Raw genomic sequence first — 13,741 nt, forward strand, 5'->3', positions numbered from 1 at the left:
ACCCCCATTAATTAACGACTCCCCGTTAATTGCCCTGACTCCTCTGCTCCCCCAGGCCCCTCCTGCTCCTCCCCCTCCCCCGGCCCCCCTTTCCCCCGGAAGGTTCCAGAAGGTCCTGGAAGGTTCCAGAAGATCCTCGAAGGCCCCGGAAGGTTCCTGAAGGCTCCAGAAGGTCCCGGAAGGCCCTGGAAGGTTCCTGAAGGCGCCGGAAAGTTCCTGAAGGTCCCGGAAGGTTCCAGAAGGCTCTGGAAGGTTCCTGAAGGCACCGGAAAGTTCCTGAAGGTCCTGGAAGGTTCCAGAAGGTCCTGGAAGGCTCCGGAAGGTTCCAGAAGGCTCTGGAAGGTTCCAGAAGGTCCTGGAAGGCGCCGGAAGGTTCCGGAAGGCGCCGGGATGTGGCACGAGGCGCGGAAGCACGAGCGCAAGCTGCGGGGGATGATGGTGGACTACAAGAAACGCGCCGAGAGGCGCCGCGAGTACTACGAGAAAATCGTGAGCCAGAACCAGTTTGGGCCAGTCTGGGGGGGTCTGAACTGGTTTGGGGGGGTCCTCAACCAGTTTGGGCCAGTTCACACCAGTTTGGAGGGGTCCTGAACCAGTTTGGGCCAGTTCACACCACTTTGGGGGGGTTCTGAACCAGTTTGGGCCAGTTCACACCAGTTTGGGGGGACCCAGAACCAGTTTGGGCCAGTTCACACCAGTTTGGGGGGGTCTGGACCAGTTTGGGGGGGTCTGGACCAGTTTGGGGGGACCCAGAACCAGTTTGGGGGGTCCTGAACCATTTTGGAGGCCGATATTCCCAGTGGAGGCCGACATTCCCAGTTTTCGGGCCGACATTCCCAGTTTTCGGGCCGACATTCCCAGTTTTTGGGCCGACATTCCCAGTTTGGAGGCTGACATTCCCAGTTTGGAGGCTCCTTTCCCAGTTTGGAGGCTGACATTCCCAGTTTGGAGGCTCCTTTCCCAGTTTTCGGGCTGACATTCCCAGTTTGGAGGCTCCTTTCCCAGTTTTCGGGCCGACATTCCCAGTTTGGAGGCTCCTTTCCCAGTTTGGAGGCTGACATTCCCAGTTTTCGGGCTGACATTCCCAGTTTGGAGGCCGACATTCCCAGTTTGGAGGCTGACATTCCCAGTTTGGAGGCTGACATTCCCAGTTTGGAGGCCGACATTCCCAGTTTGGAGGCCGACATTCCCAGTTTGGAGGCCGACATTCCCAGTTTGGAGGCTGACATTCCCAGTTTGGAGGCCGACATTCCCAGTTTGGAGGCTCCTTTCCCAGTTTGGAGGCCGACATTCCCAGTCTGAGCCCCGTGTCCCACTTTGGAGGCCGACATTCCCAGTTTGGAGGCTCCTTTCCCAGTTTGGAGGCTCCTTTCCCAGTTTGGAGGCTCCTTTCCCAGTTTGGAGGCTCCTTTCCCAGTTTTTGGGCTGACATTCCCAGTTTGGAGGCCGACATTCCCAGTTTTCGGGCTGACATTCCCAGTTTTCGGGCTGACATTCCCAGTTTGGAGGCTGACATTCCCAGTTTGGAGGCTGACATTCCCAGTTTGGAGGCTCCTTTCCCAGTTTGGAGGCTCCTTTCCCAGTTTTTGGGCTGACATTCCCAGTTTGGAGGCTGACATTCCCAGTTTGGAGGCTCCTTTCCCAGTTTTTGGGCTGACATTCCCAGTTTGGAGGCTGACATTCCCAGTTTGGAGGCTGACATTCCCAGTTTGGAGGCTCCTTTCCCAGTTTTTGGGCTGACATTCCCAGTTTGGAGGCCGACATTCCCAGTTTTCGGGCTGACATTCCCAGTTTGGAGGCTGACATTCCCAGTTTGGAGGCTCCTTTCCCAGTTTGGAGGCTCCTTTCCCAGTTTTTGGGCTGACATTCCCAGTTTGGAGGCGGACATCCCCATTTTTCCTGGGAGTTCCTCCCCAGGCCTCCCTTTCCTGTCCATCCCTGCCCTTCCCGTGTCCCCTCTTTTCCCGGGAATCCTCCCCCCCTTCCCCCTTTCCCCTCCCCCCGTGCCTAATTCCGGGGTTTTCCCGATTTTCCCGTTTTTCCCAGAAAAAGGACCCGGCGCAGTTCCTGCAGGTGCACGGCCGGGCCTGCAAGGTGCACCTGGACTCCGCCGTGGCCCTGGCAGCCGAGAGCCCCGTCAACATGTGAGTGGGGCCGGGAATTCCCGCCCGGAATTCCCGCCCGGGATTCCCTGGGATTATCTCTGGAACGTTCCTGGGATCGCCCCCCGGGGATGGAGAAATCCGGGATTGAAAATTGGGCGGTTTTGGGGAAATCTGGGAAGATTTGGAACTGCTGTTTCTGGTTTTTAGTGATGTGAAAGAGGGAATTCTGCTCATTCCAGGGATAAATTCCATGGAATTATCTCTGGAATGTTCCTGGGATCGCCCCCCCGGGATGGAGAAATCCGGGATTGAAATTTGGGCGGTTTTGGGCAAATCCGGGAGGATTTGGAGCCACTGTGTCCATTTTTGCTGAAGGAATTCTGCTCATATCAGGGATAAATTCCCTGGGATTATCTCTGGAATGTTCCTGGGATCGCCCCCCGGGGATGGAGAAATCCGGGATTGAAATTTGGGCGGTTTTGGGCAAATCTGTGAGGATTTGGAGCCGCTGTTCCTGTTTTTGCTGAAGGAATTCTGCTCATTCCAGGGATAAATTCCATGGAATTATCTCTGGAATATTCCTGGGATCGCCCCCCAGGGATGGAGAAATCCGGGATTGAAATTTGGGCGGTTTTGGGCAAATCTGGGAAGATTTGGAGCCGCTGTTTCTGTTTTTGCTGAAGGAATTCTGCTCATTCCAGGGAGATAAATTCCCTGGGATTACCTCTGGAACGTTCCTGGGATCGCCCCCCGGGGATGGAGAAATCCGGGATTGAAATTTGGGCGGTTTTAGGAAAATCTGGGAAGATTTGGAGCCGCTGTTTCTGGTTTTTAGTGATGTGAAAGAGGGAATTCTGCTCATTCCAGGGATAAATTCCCTGGGATTATCTCTGGAATGTTCCTGGGATCGCCCCCCGGGATGGAGAAATCCGGGATTGAAATTTGGGCGGTTTTGGGCAAATCTGTGAGGATTTGGAGCCGCTGTTCCTGTTTTTGCTGAAGGAATTCTGCTCATTCCAGGGATAAATTCCATGGAATTATCTCTGGAACGTTCCTGGGATCGCCCCCCGGGATGGAGAAATCCGGGATTGAAATTTGGGCGGTTTTGGGCAAATCCGGGAGGATTTGGAGCCGCTGTTTCTGGTTTTTAGTGATGTGAAAGAGGGAATTCTGCTCATTCCGGGGATAAATTCCATGGAATTATCTCTGGAATGTTCCTGGGATCGCCCCCCAGGGATGGAGAAATCCGGGATTGAAATTTGGGCGGTTTTAGGAAAATCTGGGAAGATTTGGAGCCGCTGTTCCCATTTTTGCTGAAGGAATTCTGCTCATTCCAGGGAGATAAATTCCATGGAATTATTTCTGGAATGTTCCTGGGATCGCCCCCCGGGATGGAGAAATCCGGGATTTTCCTGGGGTTGGAATTTGGGCAGTTTTAGGCAAATCTGGGGAGAATTCAGGTTTTAGTGGAGTCACCACTCCCATTTTTTTTTTCTGGTGAAAAGGGGGGAATTCTGCCCATTCCAGGGAGAAAATCCCATGGGATCTCCACCCCGGAATCACCCCCAGGGCTGGATAAATCCCAATTTTCCCCAAAAATGAAATTTAACCTGTTTTTACTCCATCAATCCAAAGAAAATTCAGCTTTTTTTTAGGGGGAACCACCTTTCCCCCCTTTTTTTTTTTTTTTTTCTGAAGGAAAGGGGGGAATTCTGACCATTCCGGGTGGGAATTCCAGGATTTTTCCCATTCCCAAGGCTCAGTTTTTCCCGGCAGGATGCCCTGGCAGGGGGACACCAACAACATGATCGACAGGTTCGACGTCCGCGCTCACCTGGATTTCATCCCCATGTACACCCCGGCCCTGCTCAGCCCCACGTAAGATTCCCAAAAAATTCTCCTGAGATTAGCACAAAATCTTTCTCTGATCCCTAAAATCCACCTTTAACCTCCCAAATCCCCATTTTGATCCCAAAATCCCCTCAGAATTCCCGTTTTTCCAGCTCACCGGAGCAGGAATCGGATGACCACAAATGCAACTATGAGGGGGGAGGCCCTCATAATCCACATTTTTCCTCCCAAATCCAGCTTTTTTTAGCACAAAATTATCGCTTGATCCCTAAAATCCACCTTTAACCTCCCAAATCCCCATTTTGATCCCAAAATCCCCTCAGAATTCCCGTTTTTCCAGCTCACCGGAGCAGGAATCGGATGACCACAAATGCAACTATGAGGGGGAGGCCCTCATAATCCACATTTTTCCTCCCAAATCCAGCTTTTTTTAGCACAAAATTATCGCTTGATCCCTAAAATCCACCTTTAACCCCCCAAATCCCCATTTTGATCCCAAAATCCCCTCAGAATTCCCGTTTTTCCAGCTCACCGGAGCAGGAATCGGATGAGCACAAATGCAACTATGAGGGGGAAGGCCCTCAAAATGCACCTTTTTTTCCCCCAAATCCAGCTTTTTTTAGCACAAAATTATCACTTGATCCCTAAAATCCACCTTTAACCTCCCAAATCCCCATTTTGATCCTAAAATCCCCTCAGAATTCCTGTTTTTCCAGCTTACCAGAGCAGGAATCAGACGAGCACAAATGCAACTATGAGGGGGGAGGCCCCCAAAATTCCTCTTTTTTTCCCCCAAATCCAGCTTTTTTTAGCACAAAATTATCACTTGATCCCTAAAATCCACCTTTAACCTCCCAAATCCCCATTTTGATCCCAAAATCCCCTCAGAATTCCCGTTTTTCCAGCTCACCGGAACAGGAGTCAGACGAGCGCAAATGCAACTACGAGCGGTACCGGGGCCTGGTGCAGAACGACTTCGCTGGCAGTGAGTCCCTTTTTCCCTGTTTTTTTTTGGGAATTCCAGCCCCTCCGGGTCCCCTGGGGGTGGTTCCCAAGGGATTTAGGGAATGATTTGATCCCAAAATTCCCAATCCCAGTCTCGGAGGAGCAGTGCCTGTACCAGATCTACATCGACGAGCTCTACGGGGGCCTCCAGAAACCCAACGAGGATGAGAAGAAAAAGTGAGGCAAAAAAGTTGGAATTCCTGGGAATTCCGGCTGGGAAAACACCGGGAATGCACCCCCACACCCTTGGGAATGATCCTAATTCTGAGATAACTCCCAATCCCAGTTTTCCCCTCACTCCTTTGCTGGAATCTCCCTCAAAACCATCCTGGGAAGGGCTCCAGATTTTGCCTGGGCAATTCTGGCTCGGGATTCCGGTTTTCCCTCAGAATTCCAGCTCAGAATTCCCATTTTCCCTCAGATTTCCCATTTTCCCTCAGAATTCCTGCTCAAATCTCCTATTTTCCCTCAGAGTTCCAGCTCAGGCCTCCTATTTTCCCTCAGAACTCCCATTCCCCCTCACAATTCCCATTTCCCCTCACAATTCCCATTCTCCCTCACAATTCCCATTTCCCCTCACAATTCCCATTCCCCCTCACAATTTCCCCTCACAATTCCCCCTCACAATTCTCATTTTCGCTCACAATTCCCCCTCGCAATTCCCATTCCCCCTCACAATTCCCGTTTCCCCTCACAATTTCCCCTCACAATTCCCCTCACAATTCCCATTCTCTCTCACAATTCCCCCTCACAATTCCCATTCTCTCTCACAATTCCCCCTCACAATTCCCCCTCACAATTCCCATTCCCCCTCACAATTCCCATTCCCCCTCACAATTCCCATTTCCCCTCACAATTCCCCCTCACAATTCCCCTCACAATTCCCATTCCCCCTCACAATTCCCATTTCCCCTCACAATTCCCCCTCACAATTCCCCTCACAATTCCCATTCTCTCTCACAATTCCCATTCCCCCTCACAATTGCCCCTCACAATTCCCTCTCACAATTCCCATTTCCCCTCACAATTCCCCCTCACAATTCCCCTTTTCCCCCCGAGGGAATCCCCGGGCCGGCCTCTCCGGGCCTCGGCCTTCCCGCGGGGATCTCCCCGTGGGGAAAAGCCCCGGGCTGGAGGGATTTGTGTCCCAAACCTCCCCAGGCTGGCGGAGAAAAAGGCTTCCATAGGCTACACGTACGAGGACAGCACGGTGGAGGAGCTGGAGAGCTCCCTGGAGAAGCGAGCGGGGGACGAGGAGGACTCCGAGGAAGATTCCAACACGGACGAGGACGAAGTGATCCCGGACATCGGTAACGGGCCCGAGGGTTTCGCACGGGATTCGGCCATCGCTCCCGGGCGGCATTCCAGGATTTTCCGGGCGTTTTTCCAGACGTGGAGGTGGACGTGGACGAGCTGAACCAGGAGCAAGTGGCCGACCTGAACAAGCAGGCCACCACCTACGGCATGGCCGAGGGGGATTTCGTCAGGTACGGCCCGCAAAAACCTCGGGAAAAGCCGGGATCCTACCCCAACACCACCCCGGGGAGGGCTCCTGCTTTTCCTTGGGATTTTGGCTCGGGAATCCCATTTTTCCTTGGGATTCTCTCCTGGAAATCCTTGTTTTTCCTTGGGATTTTGGCTTGGGAATCCCATTTTTCCTTGGGATTCTCTCCTGGAAATCCTTGTTTTTCCTTGGGATTTTGCCTCAGGAATCCCCTTTTTCCTTGGATTTTGCCTCAGGAATCCCGTTTTTCCTTGGGATTTTGGCTCAGGAATCCCATTTTTCCTTGGGATTTTGGCTTTGGATCCCACTTTTCCTTGGGATTTTCTCCTCAAAATTCCATTTTCCCTTAGACTTTTCTCCTTGAAATCCCATTTTCCCTTAGAATTTTTTTCTCGAAATCCCATTTTCCCTTAGGAATTTGTCCTGGAAATCCCATTTTCTCTTGGGATTCTTTCCTGGAAATCCCATTTTTCCTTGGGATTCTTTCCTGGAAATCCCATTTTTCCTTGGAATTCTGGCTCAGGTCTCCCCCTTTTCCCTGAGATTTTCCGTCTTTTTTCCAGACTTTCCTTTTCCCCTGAGATTCTGCCTTGAAAATATCCCTTTTTTTTTCCCCTGAGATTCTGCGGTGAAAAATCCTGGTTTTTCCCTGAAATTCCAGCTCAGGGCTCCCCCTTTTCCTCGGAATTTGGGATCTCCCCAAACCCCCGCCCTGATCCCGCTCTTTTTTTCCCTGGAAAAAGGATGCTGAGGAAGGACAAGGAAGAGGCCGAAGCCATCAAAAACGCCAAGGCCCTGGAGGAGGAGAAGGCCATGTACTCGGTGAGGGAAAAACCTGGGAAAAAACTGGAAAAATCCCAGAAAAAACGAGAATTTCCCCTTACAAAATCCCCAAAAATCCCTTCCCGACCTCCAATCCTTCCCCAGGGCCGCCGCTCCCGCCGGCAGCGCCGGGAATTCCGGGAGAAGCGGCTGAAAGGCCGGAAAATCAGCCCCCCCAGGTGAGATTCCCAACGTTTTCACCCCCAATCCCAACGTTTTTCCCAGCATTTTCCCTCAAATCCCAACATTTTCATCCCAAATCCCAACATCTCTCCCCCACCAAGCCAATGTTTTTATTTAGAATTCCATTTTTCTCCCAAATCCCACCATTCTCCCCCCACCAAGTCCCAACTTTCCATTCCCAAATCCCAGATTTTCATTCCCAAATCCCGTTTTTACTCTGAATCCCACCAATTTTCCCCTGAATCCCAAAATCTCATTCCCGAATTCCCCACAATTCCCAAATTTCCATTCCCAAATCCTCCAAATCCCCCCAATTTTCCCCAAATCCCACCAATCCCCCCCAAACCCTACCTTTTCATCCCCAAAACCCCATTTTTCCCCCAAATCCCCCCAATTTCACCCCCCAATCCCCCCAACCCCACCATTCTCCCCCAGTTCCCCCCAAATCCCCCCAATTTCCCCTCATTTCCCCCCCAAATTCCCCTCAAACCCCATCTTTCCTCCCCCAATTCCCCCCAAATCCCTCCAATTTCCACCTGAATCCCCCCAATTTTCCCCACATCTCCCCAAGTTCCCCCCAATTCCCACAATTATCCCCCCAATTCCCACCTTTTCACCCACAATCCAACCCAAACCCCATCTTTTCACCCCCATTTCCCCCAAACCCCACCTTTTCACCCCCAAAATCCCATTTTTTCCCCTAAAAATCCCAAATTTTCATTCCCAAATCCCCCAAAATCCCCCCTATTCTCCTCCAAATCCCCCCCCATTTCCCCTTTCTCACCCCAAACCCCCATTTCTTTCCCCCCACAGCTACGCCCGCCGGGACAGCCCCAATTTTCCCCAAATCTCCCCCAATTTCCACAATTATCCCCTCAACCCCACTTTTTCCTCCCAAAAATCCCATTTCCCCCCCCCAAACCCCACCTTTTCCTCCCCAAATCCCACCTTTTCACCCCCAAATCCCCCCAATCCCCCCCAAACCCCACCTTTTCACCCCTAGAATCCCATTTCCCCCCCCCAAACCCCACCTTTTCCTCCCCAAATCCCACCAATTTTCCCCCCAAACCCTGCCTTTTCACCCCCAAAATCCCATTTTTTCCCCCCAAACCCCACCTTTTCACCCCCATTTCCCCCCAAACCCCATATTTTCACCCCCAAAATCCCACTTTTCCCCCCAAATCCCCTATTTTCATTCCCAAATCCCCCCAAAACTCTCCCTTTCTCACCCCAATCCCCCGTTTCTTTCCCCCCACAGCTACCCCGCTGGACAGCCCCAATTTTCCCCAAATCTCCCCAAATCCCCCCCAGTTCCCCCAATATCCCCCCAAACCCCATCTTTTCCTCCCCAAACCCCACCTTTTCCTCCCCAAATCCCACCAATTTTCCCCCCAAACCCCGCCTTTTCACCCCCAAAATCCCATTTTTTCCCCCCAAACCCCACCTTTTCACCCCAAAATCCCATTTTTTCCCCTCAAATCCCCCCAATCCTCCCCAAACCCCACCTTTTCACCCCCAAATCCCCCCAATTTTCCCCCCAATCCCCCCCAAACCCCACCTTTTCACCCCCAATCCCCCCAACCCCATCTTTTCACCCCAAAATCCCATTTTTTCCCCCCAAATCCCCCCCCATTTCCCCTTTCTCACCCCAATCCCCCGTTTCTTTCCCCCCACAGCTACGCCGCCGCGACAGCCCCACCTACGACCCCCTACAAACGGTAACGCCCGCGGTGCCACCCCCGGTACCGCCCCGGTACCACCCCCGGTACCACCGCCGGCATTCCCGGGGCATTCCCGGCGCATTCCCGTGACCGCCCGCTCCCCCGGCAGCTCCCCCTCGGAATCCAGCTCGGAGTCGCGCTCCCGCTCGCGGACGCCGTCGCTGGGCCACGAGGAGAAGATCACCTTCATCACCAGCTTCGGCGGCAGCGACGAGGAGCCGCCGGGCGGGCCCGGCCTTCCCGGCGCCGCCTCCGCCTCGGGCTCGGGCAGGAGCCGCCGCGGCTCCCGGGAGCGGCAGCGCCCGGCGGCGCCCGGAGCCTCGGCGCCGGCTCACGGAGCCTCGGCCCGGTGCGTGCGCCGGCCTTTTCCCTTCTCTGCCCCCGTTCTCCCCCTTTTCCCCCTCTTTTTTTTGTGCCCCGCCCTTTTCCCTTCTCTGCCCTTGTTCTCCTGTTTTCCTCTCTCTTTTTTGTGCCCCGGCCTTTTCCCTTCTCTGCCCCCGTTCTCCCGTTTTTCCTTCTTTTTTTTTGGTGCCCCGGCCTTTTTCCCTTTTCTGCCCTCGTTCTCCCCCTTTTAACCCCCTTTTTTTTTGTGCCCCGGCCTTTTCCCCTTCTCTGCCCCCGTTCTCCCGCTTTTCCCCCTCTTTTTTTTGTGTCCCAGCCCTTTTCCCCTTCTCTGCCCTTGTTCTCCTGTTTTCCTCTCTCTTTTTTCTGCCCCAGCCTTTTCCCTTCTCTGCTCTCATTCTCCCGTTTTTCCTTCTTTTTTTTTGGTGCCCAGCCCTTTTTCCCTTCTCTGCCCCCGTTCTCCCCCTTTTCCCCCTGTTTTTTTGGTGCCCCGGCCTTTTCCCTTCTCTGCCCTCCTTCTCCCCCTTTTTTTTGGTGCCCCAGCCTTTTCCCCTTCTCTGCCCTTGTTCTCCTGTTTTCCTCTCTCTTTTTTGTGCCCCGGCCTTTTCCCTTCTCTGCCCCCGTTCTCCCGTTTTTCCTTCTTTTTTTTTGGTGCCCCGGCCTTTTTCCCTTTTCTGCCCTCGTTCTCCCCCTTTACCCCCTCTTTTTTTTTGTGCCCCGGCCTTTTCCCTTCTTTGCCCTCGTTCTCCCGTTTTTCCTTCTTTTTTTTTTGTGCCTTGGCCCTTTTCCCCTTCTCTGCCTTCATTCTCCCGTTTTTCTTTCTTTTTTTGTGCCCCAGCCCTTTTTCCCTTCTCTGCTCTCACTCTGTTTTTCCTTCTTTTTTTTTGGTGCCCCGGCCTTTTTCCCTTCTCTGCCCTCGTTCTCCCGTTTTTCCTTCTTTTTTTTTGATGCCTCGGCCTTTTCCCTTCTCTGCCCCCGTTCTCCCCCTTTCCCCCCTCGTTTTTTTGTGCCCCAGCCTTTTCCCTTTCTCTGCCCTCGTTCTCTCTTTTTCTCTTTTTTTCTCTCTCTTTTCCCCCCTTTTCATTCTTTTTTCCCCATTTTTCCTCTTTTTCTCCTTTTGCTCCACCATTTCCCCCCACTTCCCCCCCACTTCCCCCCACTTCCCCCCATTTCCCCCCATTCCCCCCATTTCCCCCCATTTCCCCCCCATTTCCCCCCATTTTCCCCATCCCCCCCATTTCCCCCATTCCCCCTTTCCCCATCCCCCGTTTCTCACCCCTTCTCCCTTTCCCAGGCGCCGCTCTTCCTCCTCCTCCTCCTCGTCCTCGTCGTCGCGCTCCTCCTCCTCCTCCTCGTGCAGCTCGGGCTCCCGCGGCTCCCGCCCGGCCTTCCGCCGCTCCCGGGGCCTTTTCCGGGGCCGCCGCCGCTGCTCCCGCAGCCGCTCCCGGAGCCGCAGCCGCTCCCGGAGCCGCTCCCGGAGCCGCTCCCGCCGCTACTCCCGGGGGGGATCCCGGGGCGGATCCCGGGACAGCCGGCGCCGCTCCCGCTCCCCGGAACGCGGCCACCGCCACCGCCGCCGCTCCAGGTCAGTGCGCGCCGCCCCGGGACGCCGCTTCCGGCCGGTTTGGGACGCTCTGGGACCGGTTCGGGCCGGTTTGGGCCGGTTTGGGACCGGTTTGGGTCAGTTTGGGACTGGTTTGGGTCGGTTTGGGACCGGTTTGGGTCAGTTTGGGACCGGTTTGGGTCAGTTTGGGACACTTTGGGACCGGTTTGGGCTGGTTTGGGACGCTCTGGGACCGGTTTGGGTCGCTTTGGGACCAGTTTGGGTCAGTTTGGGACCGGTTTGGGTCGGTTCGGGTCGATTTGGGACTGGTTTGGGTCAGTTTGGGACACTTTGGGACTGGTTTGGGTCGCTTTGGGTCAGTTTGGGACCGGTTTGGGTCAGTTTGGGACACTTTGGGACCAGTTTGGGACACTTTGGGACAGTTTAGGTCGGATTGGGTCGGTTTGGGACCGGTTTGGGTCACTTTGGGTCACTTTGGGACTGGTTTGGGTCAGTTTGGGACACTTTGGGACCGGTTTGGGTCAGTTTGGGACAGTTTAGGTCGGATTGGGTTGGTTTGGGACTGGTTTGGGTCAGTTTGGGTCACTTTGGGACTGGTTTGGGTTGGTTTGGGACCTGTTTGGGTCAGTTTGGGTCACTTTGGGACTGGTTTGGGTTGGTTTGGGACACTTTAGGACCGGTTTGGGTCGGTTCGGGTCGGTTTGGGACCTGTTTGGGTCAGTTTGGGACTGGTTTGGGTTGGTTTGGGACACTTCGGGACTGGTTTGGGTTGGTTTGGGTCGGTTTGGGACCTGTTTGGGTTGGTTTGGGACCGGTTTGGGTTGGTTCGGGTCGGTTTGGGTCAGTTTGGGACACTTTGGGACAGGTTTGGGACCACTTTGGGACCAGTGTGGGTCGATTTGGGACAGTTCGAGACCGGTTCACACCAGTTCCCACCGGGTTGGGACCAGTTTAGGTTGGTTTAGTGCCCAGGTAGTGAGCAGTTCACTCCAGTTTGGGACTGGTTTGAGTCCAGTTCACCCCAGTCAGTGCCCAGTTCACCCAGTCAGTGCCCAGTTCAACCAGTCAGTGCCCAGTTCAGTCAGTGCCCAGTTCACCCAGTCAGTGCCCAGTTCACCCAGTCAGTGCCCAGTTCAGTCAGTGCCCAGTTCACCCAGTCAGTGCCCAGTTCAGTCAGTGCCCAGTTCAGTCAGTGCCCAGTTCACCCAGTCAGTGCCCAGTTCAGTCAGTGCCCAGTTCACCCAGTCAGTGCCCAGTTCACCCCAGTCAGTGCCCAGTTCAGTCAGTGCCCAGTTCACCCAGTCAGTGCCCAGTTCAGTCAGTGCCCAGTTCACCCAGTCAGTGCCCAGTTCAGTCAGTGCCCAGTTCACCCAGTCAGTGCCCAGTTCACCCAGTCAGTGCCCAGTTCAGTCAGTGCCCAGTTCACCCAGTCAGTGCCCAGTTCACCCCAGTCAGTGCCCAGTTCAGTCAGTGCCCAGTTCACCCAGTCAGTGCCCAGTTCAGTCAGTGCCCAGTTCAGTCAGTGCCCAGTTCACCCCAGTCAGTGCCCAGTTCAGTCAGTGCCCAGTTCACCCAGTCAGTGCCCAGTTCACCCAGTCAGTGCCCAGTTCAGTCAGTGCCCAGTTCAGTCAGTGCCCAGTTCACCCAGTCAGTGCCCAGTTCACCCAGTCAGTGCCCAGTTCACCCAGTCAGTGCCCAGTTCAGTCAGTGCCCAGTTCAGTCAGTGCCCAGTTCACCCAGTCAGTGCCCAGTTCACACCAGTTTGGGACTGGTTTGAGTCCAGTTTGCCCCAGTCAGTGCCCAGTTCCCCGCAGCCCCGCTCTCTCCCGGTTCCCTTTTCCCGTTCTCCCGGCATTTCCGGCCGTTCCGCAGGAGCCGCTCCCGGCGCTCGGCGCGCTCCTGGCGCCGCTGGAGCAGCCAGAGCCGGAGCAGCCGCAGCGACTCCCGGAGCCCCTCCCGGTCCCGCTCCCGATCCCGATCCCGATCCCGATCCCGATCCCGGTCCCAAACCCCGCCCGCAGCCCGGGACAAGGCCCCGCCCCGCCCCCCGGCCTCGCCCGCCGTCGGAGAGAAGCTGAAAAAGTGAGTGGAAAACGCGGCAATTCGGGAAAAAACAAAGGAAAAATCCCCAAAATCCCGCTGGGAGCTCCGAAATCACACAGAAACTCCCCAAAATCCATCTGGGAGGCTCCTAAAATCCATCGGAGAGCCCCCAAAATCCATCTGGGAGCCCTCAAAATCCATCTGGGAGCCCCTAAAATCACACAGAAACTCCTCAAAATCCCTCTGGGAGCCCCTAAAATCACCCAGAAACTCCCCAAAATCCATCTGGGAGCCCCTAAAATCCATCGGAGAGCCCCCAAAATCCATCTGGGAGCCCCCAAAATCACCCAGAAACTCCCCAAAATCCATCTGGGAGCCCCCAAAATCACCCAGAAACTCCCCAAAATCCATCTGGGATCCCCTAAAATCACATGGAAACTCCCCAAAATCCATCTGGGATCCCCTAAAATCACCCAGAATCTCCTCAAAATCCCTCTGGGAGCCCCTAAAATCACACAGAAACTCCTCAAAATCCATCTGGGAGGCTCTAAAATCCATCTGGGAGCCCCAAAATCACCCAGAAAGTCCCCAAAATCCATCT

The 13,741-nt window shown here is 54.5% G+C and overlaps 1 protein-coding gene across 1 annotated transcript; it reads left to right on the forward strand.

Annotated features, from left to right (window-relative positions):
* The first annotated feature begins 308 nt into the window (after positions 1-308).
* CLASRP (CLK4 associating serine/arginine rich protein) lies at positions 309-13,183 on the forward strand. Its single transcript, XM_053968508.1, has 14 exons — positions 309-489; positions 2,047-2,144; positions 3,882-3,983; positions 4,862-4,941; positions 5,054-5,138; positions 6,123-6,271; positions 6,352-6,448; positions 7,209-7,287; positions 7,393-7,466; positions 8,284-8,306; positions 9,170-9,188; positions 9,301-9,540; positions 10,828-11,118; positions 12,970-13,183. The coding sequence occupies exons 1-14, from the start codon at positions 391-393 to the stop codon at positions 13,181-13,183; spliced, it is 1,650 nt and encodes a 549-aa protein (XP_053824483.1). The 5' UTR covers positions 309-390.
* The last annotated feature ends 558 nt before the right edge of the window (positions 13,184-13,741 follow it).

The sequence above is a fragment of the Vidua chalybeata genome, chromosome 35 (assembly GCF_026979565.1).
Source record: "Vidua chalybeata isolate OUT-0048 chromosome 35, bVidCha1 merged haplotype, whole genome shotgun sequence".
Lineage (NCBI taxonomy): Eukaryota > Metazoa > Chordata > Aves > Passeriformes > Viduidae > Vidua > Vidua chalybeata.

Bases quoted from the DNA above. Each gene is read 5' to 3' on its own strand.
- CLASRP (XM_053968508.1), top strand. From the start codon at position 391: ATGTGGCACGAGGCGCGGAAGCACGAGCGCAAGCTGCGGGGGATGATG. The intron at 5,139-6,122 runs GTGAGGCAAAAA...AAACCTCCCCAG, and splicing joins AACGAGGATGAGAAGAAAAA to GCTGGCGGAGAAAAAGGCTT. The intron at 9,541-10,827 runs GTGCGTGCGCCG...TCCCTTTCCCAG, and splicing joins GCTCACGGAGCCTCGGCCCG to GCGCCGCTCTTCCTCCTCCT.